Raw genomic sequence first — 24,213 nt, 5'->3', positions numbered from 1 at the left:
TCACTGAGACAGCTGCCTTGGCAACAGCGCTGAGAGTGGAGGGACTCAACCAAAACCGTAAAGATGTGGGCTGCAAGACCAAAATAATAAGCTAGAAGACACACACTGAGGAGAACTGCACACTGCAACACTTTTCACACTCCACATAGCCATCTGACCCGTTGTTATTGAGTAGTGCAGCGTTGAACAGTGTCATGCTTATTTATCAGGATCAGGATTCATAAAATCAGCGTTTTACTAGACAAAGTCATCTTTTGAAAAAGGAAAATTTAGATTAACAACCAGTGTAGCTGCACTGAAAAACTACCAAAGGCCACATAATTAGGGCCTAAACCCAACAATCTACATACACAACATATAAACTGTAAAGAAGACTCATAAACTGGAAAAATATGTCTATATACTATTTTTTTAACTCATATATAAAGACTATGCTACAATAATACAGTCATCTTCAGTCATAAATATCAAACACAGAGTGTATGTAATATTGTTCTACTTGTAAATGAGATTATTATAAACAGTGGAATTTATGCTAATAGATTTGAAGAGGACACCACCTGTTGCAAACTTCTAGAATATGCTTAAAAAATATCACTTATCACAATTTTTCTTGTGAAACAAAATTGATCATTTTACTGCTAGTTGTCGTCAAAAGACTTAAGAGGATTGCAGCACTCCTGAACTGATGAATCTGCGAGAGACTTGGAATCACACCTTCAAGTTGCCGTATATGGGTCATTTGACTGTTAACAGCTCCCCTAACACCTCCAAACATCAAAATCCCAGAGACCCTTAAATGGTTAACAGTCAACATGCGAACGAGGAAGCTATAGCTGAGGGCTGAATAAGTGTCATTTTTGATTTATTCAAGTGTTGTAGCTCCAGTGGCTTCACAGGACAGATACTCTCCAGCTGCAGTTATTTATTAGACATTTTTCTTGGAGTAATGCAGTGGCTGTGATGTCAGTGTGTGTGAGAGTGTGTGTGTGTGTGTGTGCGCGCACATGTGTGTGTGTTACATGCTTCTGTATTCCCTAAAGAGTCGGCCAGGCCTGCTGCTGCTGTTTCTCCTTATAAGGACGCCTGCTTGTGGAAGGAGGGATGGAGCAGAAGGAGAGAGAGGAGGACGGGGGGATTTAGGGAGAGAAGGAACAAAAAAGGGTGAGGAAGAAGTTGATAGATGGAAGGACAGGTGGGAGACAAAAAGGAATGGGGGCATGGGAAGAGGGGATGAGTGGAGAGACGGGGATGGATGGATGGAAAGAGAGAGAGGAAAGGCGGAAAAGAAGGACTGAGGCTGAGTTGAAACGGAGATGAGGCTGAAAGGGAAAAAAGTGAGGAGGGATGGAATGCCGAGATCCTCCATGGGAGGTATGTAGGAAAAGGAGAACAGGTTATATGGAGGGAGGGATGTAGCAAAGTAGCGGGAAGGAGAGGAAGAAAGAGAGGAGTGAGGAGAAGACAGGAGGATGGAGGGAGAGAACAAAGGAAATGAGATGTGGTTGTAGGAAAACAGAGAGTGAAAGAACAAGAGGAAAGTAAGAAAATAAACGGCGAAAGAGAGGAGGCAGCAGAAGAACGGATGAAACCCAGGTGAACCTCAAGAGTTAGAATAGGGAGAAAAGAAAATTGGAACATAGGTAACAGTGACCCATTTACATAAGCTCTGCTTTTGTCTATGTGTGTGTGCGTTGTGCCTTTTGAATAGGTGAGTTTGCAGTTTGTTCTTCCAGAGATGTTCCACTGATGTTCATCTGCATCCATCAGTTCACAGAGTGACACAATTATCTTGATCCTTCTCTTTTTTTTTCTACCCCGTTCCTGTTTTTCTAAAATATTCTCCTGATGTCACTTTGAAAGCTGCTGCAATAAACATATGACCAAATTGGCCAGAAATAGACCCTGAAGACTCGGCTGTACGACTGCTCGCTTCTGGGGCAAGCGGCATCGCTGGCATCCTAGAATATTTGTTCAAAGATCAGAACAGCTTAAAACAATAGGAGCATGCCGTGCAGCGCTTTGTCTCTCTTCTAAAAGTGAGAGAAACTCTCTGACCATGAGAAAAGTGTGTCTGCTTTCAGCGTACAGTGCGCTGGTGTCCTGTGATCTCATCGTAGCTAAATTTATCAGCCTGTATGAAATGAATTTTAATTAAACCAAAGTGCCAGTAAGTTACTAAAATAAGTGAGAGGGAGGTAAACTGTTACTGTTACTGTTACTGAGCTAAAACAATCCTCCTTGTCTGTTTTTATCTCACCTGCAAGAAATAGTTCCTCCTACCTTCCATATGAATGTTTTTTTTAGTTTGTGATAGGAAGATTATTGATCTACTGATTCATCTCAGTGATAAATGAGCATAAATTAATTTAAGATGAGAAAAGTGCAAAGTTATGCAGAAAAGTCTCCAAACTGTTTCATTTCCTATTGTCTCCTCTTCGCTTTTCAGATGTGACAAATTACTCCTCTGCTTTCTTTTCCCTACTCCTGTTTGCTCTTCCTCTTTCTCTTTTTCTCTCCCTCTCTTCCTCACCCCCCACCCGTCTTCATGCCATCACTTCTCTCCCTCCCCTTCTCTCTCTCTCTCAGCTGCTCCTCCCAGCTGTTTAATCACACATGGCCCATGCCTAAAAAAGAGAGAGAGAGGGAGGGAAGGAGGGGACAAATGGGAGGAGAGACCGGGAGCGCAGGAGAAAGAGTGGGTGATAGAGGCAGAGAGAGAGAAAATGCGAGCGGCGGGCTGAGTGTGAGGCACATGGCCAGTGAATGAGAGATCTTTGCTTCCTCTCAGTGCGAGCTCCTTCTCCTGCTGTCTCCTCTCTTTGGTTGGATTACTGCTGAGGACGAGCCTCGTCTGGATACTCCTCCTCTTCTCCTTCTCTTCCCTCTCTCCTCTGCTTCCCTCCCCTCTCTGTCGCTCTACCTCCGGCTTAGGGACTCCTGCTCTCTTGTCTTCCCAGATCTCACGTCTCTCTTTCTCCTTTCACCCCCCTCTCTCCCCTGCTTCCCCCCTGCCCCCCCCACCCCCCTCCCAGGATGTCGTGTGAGGAGGCTCAGCTCCACAAAGAGAGGCTGCAGGCCTTGGCGGTAAGTGAGTGTGCGTTTAAAACGTCTCTTTGTGTTGCTTTGACCTTCTGTCTGTTTGTTTTGCTGTCTGTCTGTCAGTGACTTTCATGGCCGCCCTGCTCTTCATCTCTGTCTGTCACTCACAATATCTGGCCCGACACCTCAGAGCTCCTGCAACTCCACCAGTTACCTTCCCTCTCTCTCTCTCTCTCTCTCTCATTCTCTGTCAAGCTCTCTCTGCCTCGTCACATTTTCATTCATCTGCATCAGTTTTTGTCTCTCTGTTCCATGGCAAAGTTCAAGTTTATTGTGTGACGCAACCACGGCAGTAGAGGTGCTACACATGAAACAGCCAATCAGCACGTGCCAATTTCACCTCTGAGCTTAATGCATATACACCTAAACAGAAGCTGAAAGATAAATTAGCTCCACAGCTGACATCCTGTGTACAGTGTGTCTCTGTGCATTGTTCATTCACCAAGTTAGCTACCAGCCATCCACCTTAGCTCCCTGGTGGGAGGCGAAATCCAGGTGACAAAAGCTAAAATAAACATTGTTCACTGCATGTTGGGTTTATTTATATTTTTCAGGCTGCTTTTTAGTGCTTAAATTAAAAAGTGGAGAAGCTTGATTTGTCGGGAGCTGTCGAGCATGACATCATAGCCTCCTACAACCGTTTTCAGCGCACAAAACAAAGTGATTTCTGTTGCGCCCATTGTAATGTGCTTCACTCCCTCACTGGCCTCCTGTCCTACACTGCTGCTGTGTTTGTCTTTCTGTTCGTGTCATCTTTCATCTTCTTCCATGTCTTTTTCTGGGGGGTGGAAACCAACCCGTTGGAAAGTTGGTGGAAAATCTTTCTTCTTTTTTTCCTTTTTGGCCAGATGTCTGAGGTTTTTAGGTGCATGTGCTTCTCAGCATAGAAGGATGTCAGCTGCGAGGCGGTCTAGAATATGCTTCGATGCTCGCCGTTGTGTTTCATGATCACGGGGGCATCTGTTGAAATGTTTGGCCCGGTGCTGGTAGGACTTCAGAGCGGCAGTTAGACCGGGATTCGCTGCCTGGGACTAAATTTTGGCGCCAGCGAGGAACCACAGCATACCACACACACTCAAGGCACACACAAGTGGGGGGAACAGCAGCAGCGGCAGATGGAGAAACTATTTTGGCCACGTTGATCATGGCAGCCGTACCAGGCTGCATGTACTTTAACCAGTCAGGCACTTAAGTGAAGAGAGAGTGGAACGTTCTCACGATTTTGAACAGAGAGGAACAAGCATTTCTGTTTCTTGCGTCATTGTTACATGTGTTTTTGGCAAAACATGACAAAATCTATCTTTAAATGAGTTTTGGTTTGGTGTACCAGGCCAAGAAAAAGTGCAATATTCTAGGGACAGCTGTTGTAAACTATACAAAGCATGCCTGTGTAGTCTAATTCCACCATGAAGTGCTGTTAGAGATCCTACTGTAGGTGCCAAGAGCTTTGACACACATTAAAAGAAAGGTCAAGCATTGAACAGAAGTAAATTATTTGAGCCTCATTGTCTCCTCCAAATGAGCATCTGTCTTGTCTCAGCTCTCTCTATGTGTGTGTGTTTGTGTGTGTGTGTGTGTGTGTGTGCAGTATATCAAAGACAATAACAGCACTAATAGCTTTCAAGCCCTACCAGGCACTTGAGGGTTACTATTACACTAATAGTACTAACAACTCTCTGAGGCAGCTAAGCACTCTGGAAGCCAGAGACTCAGCCAACCAACGCAGGTCCAGTGTAAATACAGTAGCTGGACAAAGTTTCCCAGAGCGTCTCAAGGGGAAGGCCAGGGAGGTTATAAAACCTCTTCTGACTGTCAATCAGGAGTAAGCATTTCCTAATCTGTTATCAGTTTCAGCACTCCAAAAACACTGCATTAGTATCGCTTAGGCTGTCCCGAGGTTTGATCGGTTCTGAGACTAGACAACAGTGTCTTGGCTTGTCTGGCTGTCTGAATAAGCATTACTTGAACCCCTGCAGAGCGGCGTGCAGTGCTTACACTCACACACTGTCTCCGGTCTGCAGCTGACATGCTAATGATTTCATCAATAATTGATACTCTGAGATTTCATCGTCATCGCCATCAGTGTCCGACCTCATCAATACTTCAGCAGATCTCGAGGCAAATTGGAGGCTTCCTCTGAAATCAGAGCCAGGGGTTAGACCGGTCGTCTCCGTGCCCGAGCCGCCGTAACACACCTGCCGAATCTGACGCCGGTTTTAATTCATGTGTCAAACGGACTTCAAGCTTGAGCTCCGTGCCTGGCTTCATCTATCGAACTGGATAGTCGGGTTTCAGACAGCTGTCATTATAATGTTCATTTAGCACAGAGACTGGCAGGGACAGGTCTATGTGCTGTGTGGCTCATGAATAAAGCATGGCACTAATGGCTGTGAATCACCAGCCCACCCCCCCTTTTTTTATATCTTGGCAGAAAAGATGACACACCTATCTGTTCAATCACATCAGTTTGAGTAAGACTAATCTAATGACAAATTACAGAATTTCTTCTTTACAGTTGCCAAAACACATTATAAAATGTCTTATTTCAAGTTTCAATTTGTAAATAGGGCCAAACAATAGAGTCAAGCTTATCCTAATGATATTAATATGTTTCTCATTCTGTGCTAAAAGATGAAAACCTGATTTAAAAATATCCATTTCTAATGTCCTTATGTGCAACAGTTCACAGAAATGTGACTCTTGACAGCTTTCCATGTAGTCAGTTATCATCTATCTTGCATTTTTACTGGACAAGAAAATAAGGATTCTGATTTATTGTAGTGATTTATCACCCAGCTGTAGAATTACCACATACTGCAAGCATGCTGAATGTCTGTCTGTATTGTGATTTCAGTCCTATATATGATATATAAGTTAATGAGTCAGTACACCAAAGGGCGGGACATTTGTGTTTAATCTAAGAGTTGATTAGTCAATTGGCTCATTTGTCCTCCACACACACACACACACACACACACACAAACAGAAGAAGATTCCCACAGTCTGATAGTGATTACGGCCTGTCAGCTGCCAGCGGTGCAGGTTTCCATGGTTACTAATTGGTCAGATTAGGGAACAGTTGTGATGTCATGTTGTTAAATCCAGACCTGTAATTGGTATATTATTAACATGTAATTATAGCACAGCTTGGTCAGGGTTCCCTAAAAAGCTGATTACGTGTGTGCGCATGTGGGCATATGTTTGTGGGTGTGTGTATGTGTGTGTGTGCACGTGTGGTCATGTTGGAGTTTTTTTTGTAAATTTGTGTGTGTTCACCAAAAACCCTGCGTGCGGTTCTGAGATCAGCCAATGACTGATGAGTGCTTCATCTTTCTAATTAGCTGTTGCCCATGTGGCCTGCCAACCGCAATTGGCCTGGCAAAATGCGTGTGTGTGTCTTTGCATGCAATCATTGACTAACTTCTCTGTAGTTTCCGTGAAATGTTTGTACAGATGACCTCAGCCCTTTGGACTCCTAGCGCCCCCCCCCCCCCCAACACACACACACACATGCACACACACTAACAGACACACAAGGCCGCAGATCATTTGGGCTCAAGTCTAAGGGGAATTAGGAAGTGGTGCATGAGGAGAGAGCTGTGTGTGTGTGTGTGTGTGTGTGTGTGTGTGTCTGGTGGGCACAGAGAATAAAGAAATGACAGCTGCTGGCACTGGAAACAAGACAGACGCTGCCGGGGACCAGAGATGTTTCATTGCCATAAGATCACCTTCAACTCAAAATCGAAATCTCTGTGCCTCTTGTCTCTCTCGCTGCTGTATGAGTATCATTATCAATCCTGCAAGACTACCATGTAGTTATGAATTATTGTATCTCCTGGATTCCACCACAGGGTGATCTCCTTGGATGAGCTCTGTGGAGTAATCTGTGTATCTCAGGGTCATTGTAGAAGCTGGTGAGTGTTCTGGATCCACTTAGTGAGGTTTAGAGGGGAGTGGGACAGGGTGAATGTGAGGGGGGTGCTAAAGCTAGACCTTGGCATGCACTGAGATTTGTGACTCTGGCATGCAGTGGAGGGTAATGGGCTTCGTTAAGAAGGGTAAATAGAGTTGGGGGGCTGGGCCAGGCATGTATAGTTTCAGTTCGTGCAGTGTACTTATAGATATTGGCAGCACTGAACCCTTGCAAACAATGTGGAAAATATTGACTCAGGTTGCATTCAAGTGTTTTCTCCTTACAATGGGATTACTAATAATAACCTTCGGCTGTGATCACATTTTTCACACACTCGCACTTAAAGTTGTTTTCCCATTGAATCATAGGGCTCAGGTTTAAGGACGCTGCCTTGTGCTCCAAGTTGAACATACCTGTTTGTGTGAGTGCACACGTTCTGCTAATATAAAACACTTAGGTAAGACTTTTATATTAGGGTACACATATTCAGTATTAACTGGTTGCTTATTAGCATGCATATTAGTAGCATATTAGCTCTTTATCAACCAATATAATATGCTAATATGCATGCTGTGTTTCCAACATTTGAAACATTTTGAATGCATTGAGGGAAAGAAGCAGTTCTTACAGTTTTCCAACAAACAGTTAGTTATTTATTAGCCTTTAACTTTCTGTCATTTGCTTTTACTTCTACTAACTCGTATCTTAACTAAGGTAGGTGTTGGGAGTTAGATAAATGTTGATGTTGCTGTTATAAACTCTGTGTTGCAGAGCAAACAGAATAGCCTAAATAACCTCTGTATTAGACGGATTGTCCCTGTGGTAGTTATTTGCTCACAGTCAAGCACATATGTTAAGTTCTGACTGAGTCTGACTATGCCTCCTTCCCCCACCATTCAACCAAATCCTACACCGACTGCCCACACATGATTGTTCGGTGGGCTTTCTGCATTAGTTTGTTAGGTTTTGAATATTTGGCAGGGTGGGTGTTGCCAACTACCAAGTGATCAGATTGGATCCTGGAGAGGCAGGAGGTGGCTTGGGGAGGCTTGGTTTATGGACTTCAGCAGTTTATGGGGGTGGGGAGTGTGCTTGGGGCAAAGTCATTTTGAGGGGGAAGAGGGGGTGTGGTTTGTTGGGTAGTAGGGGGTCTGGGGCACGCCAGGCATTACATGCCGTCTAAAATTAGCAGCAGCTGTCTACTGGACATTCTGCTGTGTGTGTGTGTGTGTGTGTGTGTGAGTGTGTGTGCATGTGGGTGTGTGTGCGTGCATATGAGTGGGTTTAGGTTCACAGAGACTTGAGAGAGGAGAGGTTGGAATGCAGCTCTGGTGGACACTGCTGCTTTTGAAATTATTTTCATGACATTTGAGCTTAATTGGATGGTAAACAATGCAGAGTGACAGGACAGAGAAATACTGTGGAGGACGGAGAGAATGACATACAGCAAAGGTCACTTTAACAGATTCAGCCATGAATGCAACACAGTATTAGTCTCTGAGTTGCTGAGAGCGGTGGGATTGTTTGTCACCACACGAAGCATAACTTTAGGAGACATTAGACATAAAAAAAAATGACCCAGGTCGTCTTTGTGTATGTGTACGTCCGTGTGAATGCAGAGGTATGCGTACTCGTGTGTCTCCTCGATATGGACATGATGAGTATAGTCACCACCTGCTGCTATCGCATGACAATGGCATGCAAGACATTTCAGGGATGTGCTAAGTTTGCATTTATTGGTGCCACCGTTGGCTAAGGAGTTACCAAGTTAGCGCTGTGTTCACTGTGGGCCTAAAAAATTAGCATTGTCTGAGAAAGACATTAGATACAGTGTAGTCACCACTAACGGCAAAATTGACATTTTCTTGCTGGCGTTTGCTGCAAGAAATGATTAGTTTCATTTTACCATTATCAGAACTGCTGATTGAATAATTGTTTCAACACTGGATTTATTCATTCACAATATGGGCACATTGACTCATTGTGTATGCTGTCATCCAAGGGCCGTTCAAGTGCATTAAAGTGCAGAATCAAACCCATGGCATTTGAACCGCGGGTCCATTTCAGTCTCTGTTCTCTAAGCGTTCAGGTATGGCTACCAACAGAGGGGAAGACGATCTTCACTGTGAGATGTCTCTGCTGGGTGTGTCGGCATGTGCACAATGTGAGCCGTCAGATCTGCGGTTCGCTTCTATTCACAATCTCGTCACCAGCAGAACTCTGGATTGAAACGGAGTTACATCACTGCTCTGCCACACTATGATCGCGCCTGCGTGACCTCATGCCTTATGTGCATCACTGGTGCAGAATGCTGTTTATAGGCACGAGTGTGTTTGCGTTCAAGCACTTCCATGTGTTGATGGCTAAGCTATGAAAGCTTTTCAGTCAGTATACTGACATGTGACACGGAGACAAACTCTTGTAGTTGTTTTTTTGTCAAATCTTGGGTTAGAAGCTCTTGTATACATGTTCCTTTAAAACAGCTGTGAATCCTTAAAGAAAGTCTGGGTTTCATTGAAGGATTCACAGGCTGCTTTCATACCAGTCATGTCTGGTGTCAATATTTTCTTTGTCCAGGTGAGAGTGAGGTTCGGACCCTGGTATAACTGCTTGCAAGTCTAAGTCTGTTTGTTTGCACAAGTGAGAATTATGACATTTGCCTGAAAATATGAGAGTCAGTCCTCCTAACAAGAGTGCTGTTTGTGCTACTACAGGAAATCACACAAAAACAGAAGGGGGTCAGTGTCAGAGGGGACGTCGTACATCGGCTTAGACATAACCTCTTAAATTCTGTCTTTTCTGGTATGAAGAGTGAAAGTTCATCTTGCTGAACTTTAAGTTCATAGGAACTGTAATCAGACTCTGTAAGTCCACTCCACTGCCAAATCTTTCAACCCTGTAAAATGACAGGTTGCTCAACTCTGTCCAGTCCACGTGACTTCTGGTTGACTCGTGAAGCTTAAAAAAACAGCACCAGAATGAGAAAACAAATGTCTCCAGCGGGCCCTAACCGAGGCCTGGCTAATAAAACGATCTCAATGGGGGACAGAGATAAATTGTTGACATTTCCGTGGAAGTGGTTTGGATATCTCAAGTGACGATGGAGTGCCAAGATAGTCTGTAAAATACGCCGTCAGTTGGTGCCAACTTCTATTGTTTTGTGAGGTTTAGATGTTATTCAGTATGTTCTTTTATACATATTCTAAGTTTATCAAATGAGCCCTCTGGTGTCAAACTGGAGGCATTGTCAAATTTGTATCATGATAATAATCGACATTCATCAGTATGGAATACATAATCAGGATCATATTTTGAGCCGTATCGCCCAGCCCTGCCCTAACCATTTTAAATACTGAACACAGAATTCTGTAATAGTGTCCAACTTCTTGGATGGTGTCAGCAGTAGTGGGAAAAGTGATGTCCCTTGTATAAGAAGCCCAGCAGCAAAGCCAAGTGGGGCCAAACACTCAGTGAGTCAGAGTGTGGGAAGTCATGAGTGTGTCACCAAGAATGTCCACATATTTTCCTGAGGAGGAGGATGTGACCGGAGCCGGGCCCCTCGTCTTTCTCCCGTTCCGACTGTACAAGGCAAAGAATTCATTTCATCTCGTCAGCTAATGGATTTCTGTTTTTACTGAGAAGTGATAGCTGGACTCATGAACCCATCCAGCAGTCCTTCATAGGAAGTCTATGAGCCCAGGGAGATGAATAGTCCTCCACAGTTAAACTCTTACAACCCAGTTCAAGCCAATGTTCAGTCATGTTTCTATTACAAAGTACAAAAAATTAAAGAAGCACTATGAGATAAATTTTCTTCATATATACACAAAGTGTTGTGGTTGAAGATATCGTGTGGAGGACGAATGATAGTGGATTTTTACAGACTGATGTAATGATAGTTTGGAGCAGGAAAAAGCTGGTAGCTGATTAATCAGTCGACCTCTAGTGTGAAGACATTGTTAAACTAGGATTTTGTTTGAGACGAGCATTTTGAAGTTGGCTCCTTGTATCGACTGTTTCTAAAACTGCAGGGGTTTGCAGTATTTGATCTAGACCCCCTTGGTGTGATCAGTGACAGAGTCCATATTTGGGACTGAGGACTTTTCAGGAGGGACTTTCAACAGGGACACTTTGGTAACGGCTGCACTAAACAGGCAGTAGTACTGTATGAGAAAGCAGGGCCAAACACATCCAGCAGCTCTCACCACTGGCAGCCAGAGGGTGAATAGTCTGGTCTAATCTTTGAGTTCTGACAAGTTAGATTGTGTTCAGATTTAGCATCACTGCAATGCAATGGTTGCATTTTCCTGCTGCCAAGACACTACATGGCAGTTTATTCTCTTTGAGTCTCTTTGATTATGTCGCATTGTGCAACAAAAGAGTAGAGTTGATGTCAACTTTTCATTGTACAGTAATGTTTCAGCTGCTTGTGGATCAGATTGGCCATTCTAGACGTCTTATTTCTGGAATGTGGCGGAAACCATGACGGTCTTTGATCTGCAGATGTCAGGCATCTGTGTGTCTGTGTGCATGTCTGTGTAATCAAGGATTCTCCGACCCATAATACACGCCGCTTTCCTGCCTATTTGATTTTGAGAATATATTAATGTCCGCTCATCTGCGTGTGTATGTGTTTTTGTGTGATTGCGTGGATGTGTATCTGTTTTTGTGTGTGTTTTGCCCATTCCTCGACCACATGTCTTTAAAGGTCCTTGACATCTGGTGACCATACCTCTTCTCTGGCTCCCTGTCTGTACTTCACAAGCCATGGGAACTGCTGCCGTGTGGGTCACTGTGGTGTGTGGTTCTATGTGTGTGTGTGTGTGTGTGTGTGTGTGTGGTTCTACATGTGTGTGTGTGTGACAGAGAGAGAGAGATGACCTCAGGTTTGGTGCAGATGTTTTCACGGTCTGGGCGCCACTCTGTGATGTGCTCTCCCAGCGAGGCTGATAAAGTCGTTGTTTTGCTCTCGTCTCTGTTTTCTCTGTTGAATCCATCCTTTTAGGGCTGTGGCGTTCGTAAAGATGCTTCTTTTTCCTGATTTTTGAAGAAAGATTAGATGTTTCGAAACATGTTTTCAGTCAGTTTGTGTTCCCATGCATCAAAAACTTGTGTTACAGCCTACAGTAAATGACAAAACGTGGTCATGAACCACCATCCTGTCACCTCTCTACTGTCTGTAATAAAGGATTAGAAACGTTCAAAATGAGTACTAGAAATGGCGAAATTGATTGTTTGGCATTGCCTTCCAAAACAACCCAAAAGTGACTGTCACAAAAACACAGTCCACGTGACCATTGTCTGATCTGTCACCTCCACCTTGGCTTCACTCAGTTCATGTGATTAGAGAAAGACTGCCGCCATTATTAACAGTCAGCGGGAGAAGAGCAGTCTCTGGTGTCGGATGCTTCATGCGCCCAACCTTCCACCCCAGCCTCCTCCCTCGAGTACTTAACAGTGTCATGCTACTTCCTCCTTTAGTCCTGAGACACAACAGTCATTATTCACACAACCACAGTGGGTTCATGTCAGGAAAATGTGAACACAAGTCAAGCTGTCGTTTTTCTGATGACGAATGTTGATTTTTATGCAGATCAGTAAAACGAGTAGTGAAACGGCGCTTATAAATAGTGATTTTGCGCAAGTCCTCCAACCTAAACTTGAAACTTTCCATTCTTTGATTCAAGGTTCTTCTGTTTTCTGACACTGAAAGCTGCTCTGTTCTATTGTGTGTCATTCTGTTCAGCTCTGCCCTTTCCGTTTTGCTCCTCTATACTCAGTCCCCCTCTTTATTCTATTCTGTGTCACTCTTCGCTCAGTTTTTCTCCCTCTGAGAGGTGGTCTCTGGTTTATTCACATTTTGGGGTTTTCCCTGATGGTTATATTTAACCGACAGGAAGCGTCCCAGAAATCCTCGTTCTGCTCCCACTGAGAGAGAGACAGATAAAGCCACACACATGTACAGTATCTCATGCCCCTCAGCCCCAAACAGGGCTGTACTGGGATCTGCTTTGTTTACATTCCCATGCGTATAGGGACTCCACGTTGCCTCAGTCTGCTCAGGTTTTTTTTTTTTTCCAGTTTCGCTCATTGTGCTTCTAGCCCGACCTCCAAACGTCAGCCTCAATCATCTCCGCATACAGTTAAGGATTGTTCTCCTCACCTCAAGTTCAACCTCAGCACCATTTAGAGGCTTCAAGGCTTAATCCCTGCCTTTAGATTGCCTGTGGACCCTGACCCCACTCAGCCCTCGATAAGCCCTGACCTCCAACCCCTCTGATGCTTCACTTCCTCCCTGCATACGCTCGGGGATCATTTTTCTCCCCGACTCTCCAGAAAGTTGGAACAGTACAGCTCAGTTTTAGATGTCTTAACTTGCCTAAATTCTCTCATTACTTTTATCCAGAAATGGGAAAAACTTGGATGTAAATTCTCTGCCCCCACCTTCCCAGCAGTTTAAATTGACAGTATACTCTATGAGAAACCATTAAGTCTTTGCTCACCTTTAAATTAAATGCATGAAAACTTAAAGTACCCCTAAGGGATCTCGTCTTGATGAGCATTAACATTAAAACATCCAGTCAATACAACAGCATGCATTAGAGCATCATCAGGCTCAGCTTTTTCAGCTCAGTTTCTTTCTCACTGCCCTCCAAAATAAAAGACCTAATGAACCTACTGACAGCATAAACCCAGAACAATGACACTGAAATAATCTGCTCTGAATGGAGGTTTGATTTTTTTCTCTTCTTCTGTTTTTTGTCGCCCAGGAGAAGCGAAAACGGCAAACGGAGATTGAAGACAAAAGAAGCCAGCTCGATGACCTGGTGCTACAACTGCAGCATCTCAAGGTTGGTTGGTGTTGCAGTATATTTAAAACGCAGGGCTGCTGCTGCTGGTGAAATTACAGCCAGTCCATCTACGATCTGTCTTCATTCAGTGTGCTCCCAATTTACTGTTTACACATGCCCTCTATATTTATCAGGCTAGTCAGTCCTAGCTCTGCATTTTGAACCTGCTCAGCCATCTAAATCCTTGCCACATGTCAAATAAACAGCATCGTGACAGGTATGACAACCATCATGATTTAACTTTTGTGCAGTTTTGACTGCGGTGCAAAGACAGAGCCAATGTGAAGGCTTTTGATGCAGTAAATCATGTATTTATAGCCAGTTCCAACTGTTTTTCACACATGAAAAATAGAAAACTAACAAAAAGCAAAATGAAAAATGCTATATCGCTATCAGCAGTGTCAATTAAAGAAGTGGCAGCAATAACTAGAATGCAACATTCCCATTAAAAACAGCTCCTGTGTCTGCAGGTATGTGCTTTGAGATGTATTTATGACCCCTCTGCTTGTTTATGCTATTTACAGCTTTATATTCACGGCCTGAAAATGTGATAGCTTATATACTGTTTGAGTTACTGTTTGATCTACTGCTAACCGACACACAGAGATGAGGCATTGCTCGAGACACGAGGTAACCGTTAGTTTAAGGTCGGACATTGAGTTTAGGCTTCGATTACAATGAGGTCAGTGTAAAGGCGAAGGTAAAGTAGTGAGTTCAGGTTAGGGTTAGAAGTTAATGGATGAACGGAGTCAGTGACGATGCTCACAAGAAAGCTTTACAAATGAGTGTGTGTGACACCCATTCATCTATTTTAATCTATCCAGTCCCTCTCTCTTTTTTTTTTTAGTTCTTGCCTCAACCCCAAACGTCACAGAGCGGTGAAGAGCTAAAGAGTGTGCTCTCAAAGACACATCCTCTACCTTCCTTTACAGTTTTGTTCTGTTCCTGCGTGCTGCTTTTACACGTCAGTGCATTTAATTGCTTTTGCGTTCGTCAGTTTCTGGCCCACAGGTAGTGGTTCATTCCATCCAAGCATCCAAATCAAAAAGTGCCCCTGGTGTGCCGGCCTGTTGGAGCAGAGTTTCCCTTGGCCAAGCAGGGCAGGCACGGCTGTTTTCTTCTTTGCAGAAAAACAGCTCAAATCCAAACACCCATCAACATATCCCTTAATAATTACTGCCAGCTGCCACTGGTAAGCCAAGATTTTGTTTCAGGTAAACACTGTTTTGACGTTGGAATAGTAAGTGCTGCGCAAACGGAGACGCAAACTGCTGACAGATTGCGAGTTTGAGGAAATGAACAGCTATCAGGCATTCGGTTAGTTTTTGTGGAGTTCATGAACATTTCAGCTAATGAAAAATTAATTCCTTGACCTTGCACACAAGCTCAGAAAAACATGCCCTGTCTGGTGGAGACACACCAGACAGAGACATTCTATACATATTAGGGATGTGGAGATTCACCGATTCGTATCGGTGGTCCGATATAAACGTTTGCGATGCGACTGCACCGGTAGAATGAACGTGCATCGGATATAATTTACAGGTGAATTCGCGGTGCATCTCTTCTAGCCTGTCTACACCGGCAAATCCCATTGTTAAATCGACTATTTCTATCTATGTTCTAGTATTTTCAAGGCAACCTTACTGGACTGCTGATGGCTTAAAGCAGGCATGTCCAAACTATTCCATAAAGGGCCGTGTGGCTGCAGGTTTTCGTTCCAACCAAGGAGGAGCACACCAGGCCAACCAATCAACATCAAGGGATCTCTTAGTTATCAGCTGAAAAGTGAGATCAGCTGATTAAATGAGTCCAGTCTGGTGCGCTCCTCCTTGGTTGGAACGAAAACCTGCAGCCACACGGCCCTTTATGGAATAGTTTGGACATGGCTGGCTTAAAGGGAATGTTTGGAAAATCCTGCAGCCCTAAATGCTGCGCAGATGCAGGGTGGGTGGGGTAACAGCTGTGGGTACCCATTATGCTACGAATATCTATGGTAGCAAGTTTTAATATTTGCCATAAAAATACATTCCATTCTCTAATTGGAGCCTTTAAACACATTTGGCATGAACGATCCCTTTATTAGATAAGTCTGATTCCTACATGCTGGTGTTTCCCAGCATTTAACACCCACTTATGGAAATATCAACCAAAGAGGAGCATTGATTAAAGCCATGTGCACAGTGTGTGTTTGGCCATTAAAGCGATGCGCTCGGTGCAGTACAGCCATTAATGATGCTGTCTCACACCTACATTAAAACTAAGCTAAGTCTTACTGGTCATAACTGGCCCAGCATCTCAGAAGTTTGATCTTTGCTTGATGCGTGGAGGTTATACATTTCGCTGTGCGTCTTAAGGAGAAGGCTGATGCATTTCATTCTTCTTCTGTCTGCTTACTTTTTTTTCTTTCTTTTTTGGACCTGATATTGGTTTCTCTGCATGGAAAGTAATCATCACAACAAATTACATATGACATCATCTGCTAACATTTCAGACTATTGCAGTAACTACACTTTCGAGAGCTAGCTTGTGTTGGTTTATTCAATCAATGCTGCATTGCAGAAACCCTCAGGGAAGCCTTACTCACTGCTCTCACAATAATTTAGCCAATATCCAGGTCGCAAAGCTTTTTTAAACACATAATATTATGATTTTGGGCACTTTTTGCCTTTATCAGATAGCTGGCAGTAGAGAGATGACAGGAAGTGAAGGGAGAGAGATGGGGTCACCTGCTGGACTCAGACTGGCGATGTTGCAGTTCATGGTGCATCTGGTGTCTGGGAGCTCCTCTCGTGTGCACAGGAAACAATGCAACCTCCATTAGCAGCTTTCGAGCACCACCTGCGTACCTGCACATCTTCAGATAAATATGTGAGATGGCCTGTGTCTCTATTTCCAGAAAAATAAAAAGAAGTAACAGGTTTCATCTAAACGCACCCGAACATGCTGCTTTGCTTGATCGTCCGCTGAGCTAAACAGGGCCCCTACAGAGCCTGTGTACAGCTCTGTTTAGTTTTCTTGCATACAACAGATCCAGATGTTATCAGCATCTGGTCACAAAGTCCCATTTGATGGCCATTACCTCTGAGTGCCACACAGCCAGGCAGCATGAAGCAGGCTTTGTTGTCCGCTCTCCAGGGACGTGGTGGCTTGGGAGAGGAAATGGAGACTGGAGCCTAGAGATTTGATAAGGCCCTCTGAGCTGCTCGATTCAAGCCTCTCAGAATGGAGGTGTTGATCTGAGGCTGGGACCAAGTAAACACTGCAATGATTTCAGGGTAAAGTTACCCTTACCCAGCATTTTCTGCTGCAGCCTGGTCTCCTCAATATATGGTCGATTTTGCCTCCAGCATTCATGTGTCTTGGCGATTTGATGCCTGGCAAATTGGTTATTTCAGTTTCTGATGAATAGCTTAGACCTTCCAAACAGCCCCAAACCTTCCCTTTCAGAGTCGGTTGTGTGTCAGCGCTCAACAGGAAATGGAAAGTCTATTAAACAGCGTGAGAGAGAGCAGAGAGCAGAGAGCAGGCTGGTTCTCAGAGGAAACAACTGGTCAGTTATCCTGCACAAGCTTATACATCACAGAGTTGCTGAAATGGTCCAAAAAGCTTTATTAGCACGTAATTATACTTTTTTGTACAGTAGGACTGTAGGACAGTAGACTTTATTGATAAAATTCCACACCGAGGTCAGGGGTCAAGGTCAGCTACAGGCCAGCATCCTCGTCTGGATGAGTGATGGTTTCTTTGCCTAATGTGCAGATCTTTAGATTAACTTTAAAGATTAACTAGCTGCTAGCTGGATAAGCAAAAGTAGTTGCATAAGGGCTGATAGCTGCTGCCCCACAGGCTCAAGACCAGTCAGTCTGACTTTGAAGTAACTCAAGATTTCAAATGTATTGTGTGTTTAATCAGCTGTATTTGACCTGGAAAGCTATTTCCAGGTCAAATACAGCCCTAACCCTAACCCTAACCATTTTTTACTATAGACAGCAACAATAAGTTAACATTATGCACAGGGGCCTCTTTTTTATTTCAGTAATTAGCAGCGGGACGAAATAAGCAATAAGCAGTCTCAGAAATGTACAAAGAAAAGGTGTGGCAGGAAACACAGACCCTCTGTGAACTGCAAACATCCAAAGTTATTTCAGTCTTTGTGATGTTTAAATTGGAATTCAGCAGTAGAAATCAGAAAATCATATCCTTTCAGTCGATTTGACTAACGGCTCGTGCAACTTGAACCTCCTTCAAAAATCTTTGTGGCCAACTCTGCGTACGTGATGAGCATGATCAGTGTGAGGTTAGCCCGGCTTTGTGGGTGTGCAGCAGCCACAGACGCAGACACAAACAAACAAATAGCCACGCTGCCACATTCTGACAGCAGGTGGTAAAATGCTGTGGGATAATTTCCGCAGAGCTCACTGTGTGGTGCGTGTCACAGTGCGTGTGTGCATGTGGAGGCACTCGAACTGTTAATTGTCAGCTCTGCGACCTAGAGCCAAGCAACGGTTCTGACAGTAAACAGCCAAAGGTGAAGCAAAGTGCTCGACTCTGTTGTGGTAACAAAACAGAGTTCCAGACAGAGACGAGACATTAGCGGCATAAACACACAGCTCTGGCATTCATCTTTAAAACATTAATGGAAAGCAGCGAGCCCTGTGTGATGAGATGAATCGGTGCTTCCCCCATTGTTGATGCAGATCTAATGTCGATAGTGCATCTTATTAACATAAACATTGTGCTAAGGTGACCGTATCCGACATTTGTGTGTCCAGACGAGTCTTAGAGACAAAGCAGACAGAACTGCTGTACAGACAGAGGGAGAGTAATCCCATTAGTTTGGTTAAACATCAGTGGGCAGAGCCAAACAGCCACAGATTCTCTGGCTTCTTAACATCAGTTAGGTCTTTAAAACAGTGAATAGGTAAGTCTTAAATTATACTTAATCCATGTTGAGATGGACGGTTTGATGTGTCTTCAGGCAGCAGCTGGATGGCAGATATTTTTCTATTCATCCCCTTTGCAGAGCAGTTTCCACCTCAGAGAAATGCTTGTGGAGCACAAACTGCCATCTGTCTCATCACACACCAGTAAAAATGATCAAAGAGCACAATGCTCAAATACAAGCACTTTTTATTCAGTGGTCTACTTCAGTAAAATTAAAAGAAAAGCACGAGTGCCCCAAATGAAAGCACAAAGCAAGTTAAGGAGAACTAATTTGCTCACAGAAAACGTTCAGGAATGAAAACAGACAGACTTGTTTGTGGATGAACAACTAGAGACTGAGCAAAGCCAACAAATACTTCCATGTATGTGTACGTAACAAGATTATTTGCTATATATCATGGGGACTAATCACTGTGCTTCTCTTGGCCTGATGGGAGGCCTGTGTTTTCCTGTGAGTAACAGCTGAGTTTCGAGTTTCTCTCTGTTATCTAAAAACTCTGTGCCTGTGTGGGCCTCCGTGTTTATTTATTTGTCGTAGCAGTGCTTGGCAGTCATCTCACAAATCTCTCACAAATTAGTCTCCATAATGGAGGTCCGCTGGCTGCTGATAATATCCAAGAATATCACAACTAGGCTAGAGAAGAAGAGCTATTTGAAGGGTGCAATGGTGTTGCTGTAGATCTGCACATGACCACGTTACTCTTACTACTACTGCGTTTTAATGAGGGGGGTCCACATATAGTTTGTATGTCATGCATGCACACAAGGATGCACACGCACGCTCCCAAGCGTGTGGGTTACATGCCAGTTTCATGTAATTCAGCTGAGTCATGGTTGGTGGTGGTGATGAGCCAGAGACATGAAGCACAGCATATAGAAAGGCAGGGAAGATGAAGACTGCCAGATAGAGTGAAGTGATACAACGCATATTTCAAGGTGCCTCTAACCTGAGCTAAACTGCTTGTTTACTCAGCCTCACCCTGTTTTATATTTTTTTAATAAAATTTTAGTTGACTGGAAGTCTGGAGATTTTAATCTACACTGAGCAGATCGAGCCAGGCAGGAAGTCAGACACAGGATCGGCCTAGAGAGTCTGATAAGTTTTCAAAATAAAACTTGATTCCTGTTCAGAATCCTGATTGTATATCAGCAATAAACACAATTAAAACAGATGTAAAAAGAAACCATTTAAATATGGAGCCTACTTACCCGTGTTAGCAGCAAAATTAGCTTGGGATAAATAAAGTATATCTATCTATCTATCTATCTAAAATTAGCAAGGAAAAATCAGGCACAATCAAAATCTGAGAAAGAAAGCATGCAAAATCCTAGCAAGTCAACAAAATCAGGCAGAGAAAACCTGCTTTCAGTGGGGTTTGAAGCCACATTGAGGACGGAACAAAACCATGGTGCAGCTGGACTATGGCGCAGCAAAGCCCGGTGGAAGCTCCAGGCAGCTTTGCAGAAAGCGTCTGGTCTGCTGGTATCAGTTTAAGGAATACATATTCCATATATAGATTCATTTTGATGGTAATGTGAAGGACAAAAACACAGCATTTGCCCAACGCATGCCAAAATACATATAGTTATTAGTTTTAGGCTGAAGCTCCTACTGCTGCTTTGAACAAACTTGTGACTAACAGCTGAAACTTCAGCGTTTCACAAACAGGACATTCTTTCCCCGCTACATTTTCACGTTGTCATCCAGCAGCATATAAGCATACAGCACATAACCGACACACACATACTCTCTCTCTCTCTCTCTCTCTCACACACACACACACACACACACACACACACTCACCGAGTCCTGACTGTGCTCATTGTGTGCATGCTGGCGTAGTCCTGATATGTCACATGCCGGAAACAGAACTGCTACAGCCTACATTATCTTTTTTTTTTTAATCAACGAAAAGGGATATTTTGTTGTAAAGTTTTTGTTTTTTAAACTACATTTTAACCAAGTCTATTTTCATCAACAGCGTCACGTAGTCACAGTGAGTGTTTAATGACGTTGATGCCATGTTGTCATCATCTTGTCTTCATCATGCAAAAAAAAAGTCACTGACAAACATTGTTAATGTTAGCATCATTGTATCTAAAATGTCAAAAACTGGAATTGATCATGTCTGATTAGTCCCGTTGAGATGGATGAGCTCACATTCACAGCTGAGCTGAGGAGGACCCCCAGCATGGCTGCCATAATATGCAACATCAGCTAAAACCCTTCTGCATGCGCCTAACAGTGTGTCTGTTCCCTCCACAGTCCAAAGCCATGCGTGAGCGATGGCTCCTCCAGGGAATGGGAGCGGAGGAAGGGGAGGCACGGCGGAAACAGCTGGAACAGGATGAAGAACAAGGGAAGAAGCTCGAGGACCTGATTCATAGGTACGGTAACGGACACCACAGGGACACCTGCTGCAGGCCTTTTTTTTTTCGTTTTCGTTGATCGGGTCTGACACATCGTTTTTTGTTACTGCACATCTGCTTTTCTTCCCCCCAGTCTTAAATCTAGTCCTCACTTCTGTGAGTGTTACATCCTATCCACATGGTCCAAATAGGAAGTGCTAAAAAATGATATGACCAGCTTCAACCAGCTTTTTCCTTTGATTAGAAAAGATCAGATGCTGTGTCACATGTGATGCTGCAGATGAAGAGCGAGGATACTTTTAGATGCAATGAGAAATTGTTGATACCCTGAGGACATCAACAATAGTATTCTTTAATTACTACATCAGTCATATCCACAGTCCCAGTATGGAGCTCTAATTTAAGAGAAACTATGTTTGGTTCAACACAGTGGTTAAAATACACACGCACACACATACACACACTGTAACTGGAGAAGTAGTGGAGGTATGGATTTTGCAGGGCAGCTCTGTAACCATCAAGCAAAATTCTTCTTGTGTACTGAAGTGAAAACAAACACCAAGAGCTGCTGTGCATGTACATACTTCTCAGATACTTTACAGGTACTTTAACATATATGCAAAGAGCTGACAAGGAATGAAGAAAGAGAGATGGAGGGGGGGATGAGGGAGATATTAGAAAATGAAAACTAGAGAGAGGAAACAGTGAAACTCATAAAGCAGAAACAGAAAGATAGAAGAAAGACAAATGAAAGCAGGGTGGAACTGCCAGAGGAAGAGACTGAGAAGGTTGGGAAAAGTGGAAAAAAAGAGAGAGTGATGTGATTCAGTGGGCACTTCCTGCATTTGTGCCTCTGGGAGGAGCTTCCTGATTCCCATCAAGCATTGCTGTTAGATAGTCACTTATTCCCCCCGATGAAGCTGGGATATGAGGTCACCATTAGGAATAAAGCGCCATCGCGATGCTCTGTGCACTCGGCTGTGAGTGTTTTCCATTCGCGGGGTGTGAGAATTGGGCTGGCCTAAACCTCGTCTTCTCTGAGGCAGAAGGAGCGTAGTTTTCCACAGACACGAGGCTGAACTGCATCCCACATTCCCACACCAACTGCATTTCATTTGCATATCACTGTGTATTTGTTCAGTATTAAGTTCATACAATGCCTACAATGGACAATAGCAAGAACAGAGACTAAATTTAATAAGGCACCTGGACGAGAGTAGAGGTTATTAATGCTGCGACCACTGGGGCCACCGTGACAGTTATAATTGTGTCTAATTTTGAGTCAATTGCATCAAATTTTGGACATCCAGTTTATAATTTTTAATAGTGGAGTGGAAGCAGACTTCTGTCAGTTTCAAGCAGTGGGAGAAATGCTGAATCAGCCAACGCGTAGTGTATTATTTGATGATTTATAGCTTGACAGTTCATGTATTCAGAGAATTAGGCTTGTGGAGAGGCTCTGGGTCAATTTGGCATCAGTGAGTCAGGCTCCACCTCCTCATCTATCAAATCTCAGCATGAAAGAGAGTCTGTTAGCCAGCAGCTACTGTAGGTTATCACCAGCGCTGGAATAACATCAACATCATACGTTGCCACGAACGCCAGGACGCCATTCACTGTGGTATAAACAGAACAGCGGTGAATGGTCAAAGAGAGGGCATTGTAGAGCAAAGTACAGTTGTGATTGTGGAGCCGCTTCGTGTGAATCACTTCATTCAGCTGCTGGTGAATAGACTTGTTGTCTGCGTCTCTCTTTCAAAGAGCAGATATTGCAGTTACTTACAAAAGCAATTAAAACCACAAAGATAATTCTTTACTGTGATGTGCTGGCATGTGTTTTCGGTCTGGCTTCGCTTCTGTTTTCCAGCGTTCACAGTGTCGCCAAATCCAGCTTTATTTAGTTCCTCAGTATGCCAACAGACATGAAGAAGAAAACCAAAGCTGTATCACAAGGATGAATACATTCTGTATTTTAGGATTCAGTGCCATAAGTTAAAGGTTCAGTTTGCCCGACCACAGTTAGTTCCAAAATCAACCACGATGGCTCAGAAAAATCTTGAATGCCTCGCTTTCCCAGGCTGTTTTTCACTAAATCTAGAAGTCGGTGATGCTTTGGTGGATACAGCTGTCCCTTGTGTTGTTTTGTTAAAGCTACGACCTATCACTTCTGGCCAAAGGTTTCCTTAAATATGCAAAAATATCAATAACTGTATCACTTGCCATCGTGTCATTGTCACTCCCAGTGTGCAGTGCGGCCGCAGCAGTTCTCAGGCTGTTACCCTCGTGCACCAGCGTCTCGGATGTGTGCTGGAAATTGCTTTAAGAGGAGCTCAGCTGTCTGGGATTCAATTCTTGAGGCTTTCAGAAAACATTCCTCTCCAGTGGGTAGAATAAAGCCACAGAGCACATGTGTGGGAGTCCGAGGAGCGCCTTCAGTCACAGATCTTAAACCCTGTAGCAAAACTATTTTACTATTTTTACTAAACCACTTCAGAACATTGACCCTGGAATGAGAAGACAGTTAATTATTTTTAAAACTTTTAAAAATTCATTTTGGTGTTATGCCATGCTGTGATGGTGGGAGATATTTCTATTTAGATGTTTTGGACTGGAGAGGACGGTAATAGACAGCCTGTGTGTGAGTGTGTGTGTGTGTGTGTGTGTGTGTGTGTGTGTGTGTGCAAGCATTTCAGGCAGAGGGTGTGGCATCTATATTTACACTCTGTGGGACACCATCCCAGAATATCTCGTAACCCGGGCAACCAGAGTCTTTCCACCACTGATAGGGACAGAGGTGAACAGCCAGGACGACTATGGACACAGTATTATCTGCGTGCGAGAGAGACTAAAGCTGTAATCATGAATACACGTGGATTTCCATAAAGAACTACACCTTCCTTTATCCATAAACATTTCTCGAACGGAAGCCCCGACGTCTTGTCAGTCCCACTTTAATGGCTGCTCGACTAATAACACATGCACTGTTGGACATTTTAATGACAGAAAACGACGAAGACAAAGCGGCACCTC

At 43.7% G+C, this 24,213-nt stretch overlaps 1 protein-coding gene across 2 annotated transcripts in view; it reads left to right on the top strand.

Annotated features, from left to right (window-relative positions):
• The window catches only part of LOC121623292 (A-kinase anchor protein 2), an 80,121-nt gene that overhangs the window by 5,688 nt on the left and 50,220 nt on the right, over positions 1-24,213 (top strand). For both annotated transcript variants that reach the window (XM_041960535.1, XM_041960534.1), the window contains exons 2-4: positions 3,036-3,087; positions 13,786-13,866; positions 21,080-21,201. In XM_041960535.1, the coding sequence (XP_041816469.1) occupies positions 3,036-3,087; positions 13,786-13,866; positions 21,080-21,201 (255 nt within the window). The remainder of the gene's footprint in view (positions 1-3,035; positions 3,088-13,785; positions 13,867-21,079; positions 21,202-24,213) is intronic.

Source organism: Chelmon rostratus, chromosome 19 (genome assembly GCF_017976325.1).
Source record: "Chelmon rostratus isolate fCheRos1 chromosome 19, fCheRos1.pri, whole genome shotgun sequence".
NCBI lineage: Eukaryota > Metazoa > Chordata > Actinopteri > Chaetodontiformes > Chaetodontidae > Chelmon > Chelmon rostratus.
This window is presented reverse-complemented; position numbering and strand designations above follow the sequence as displayed.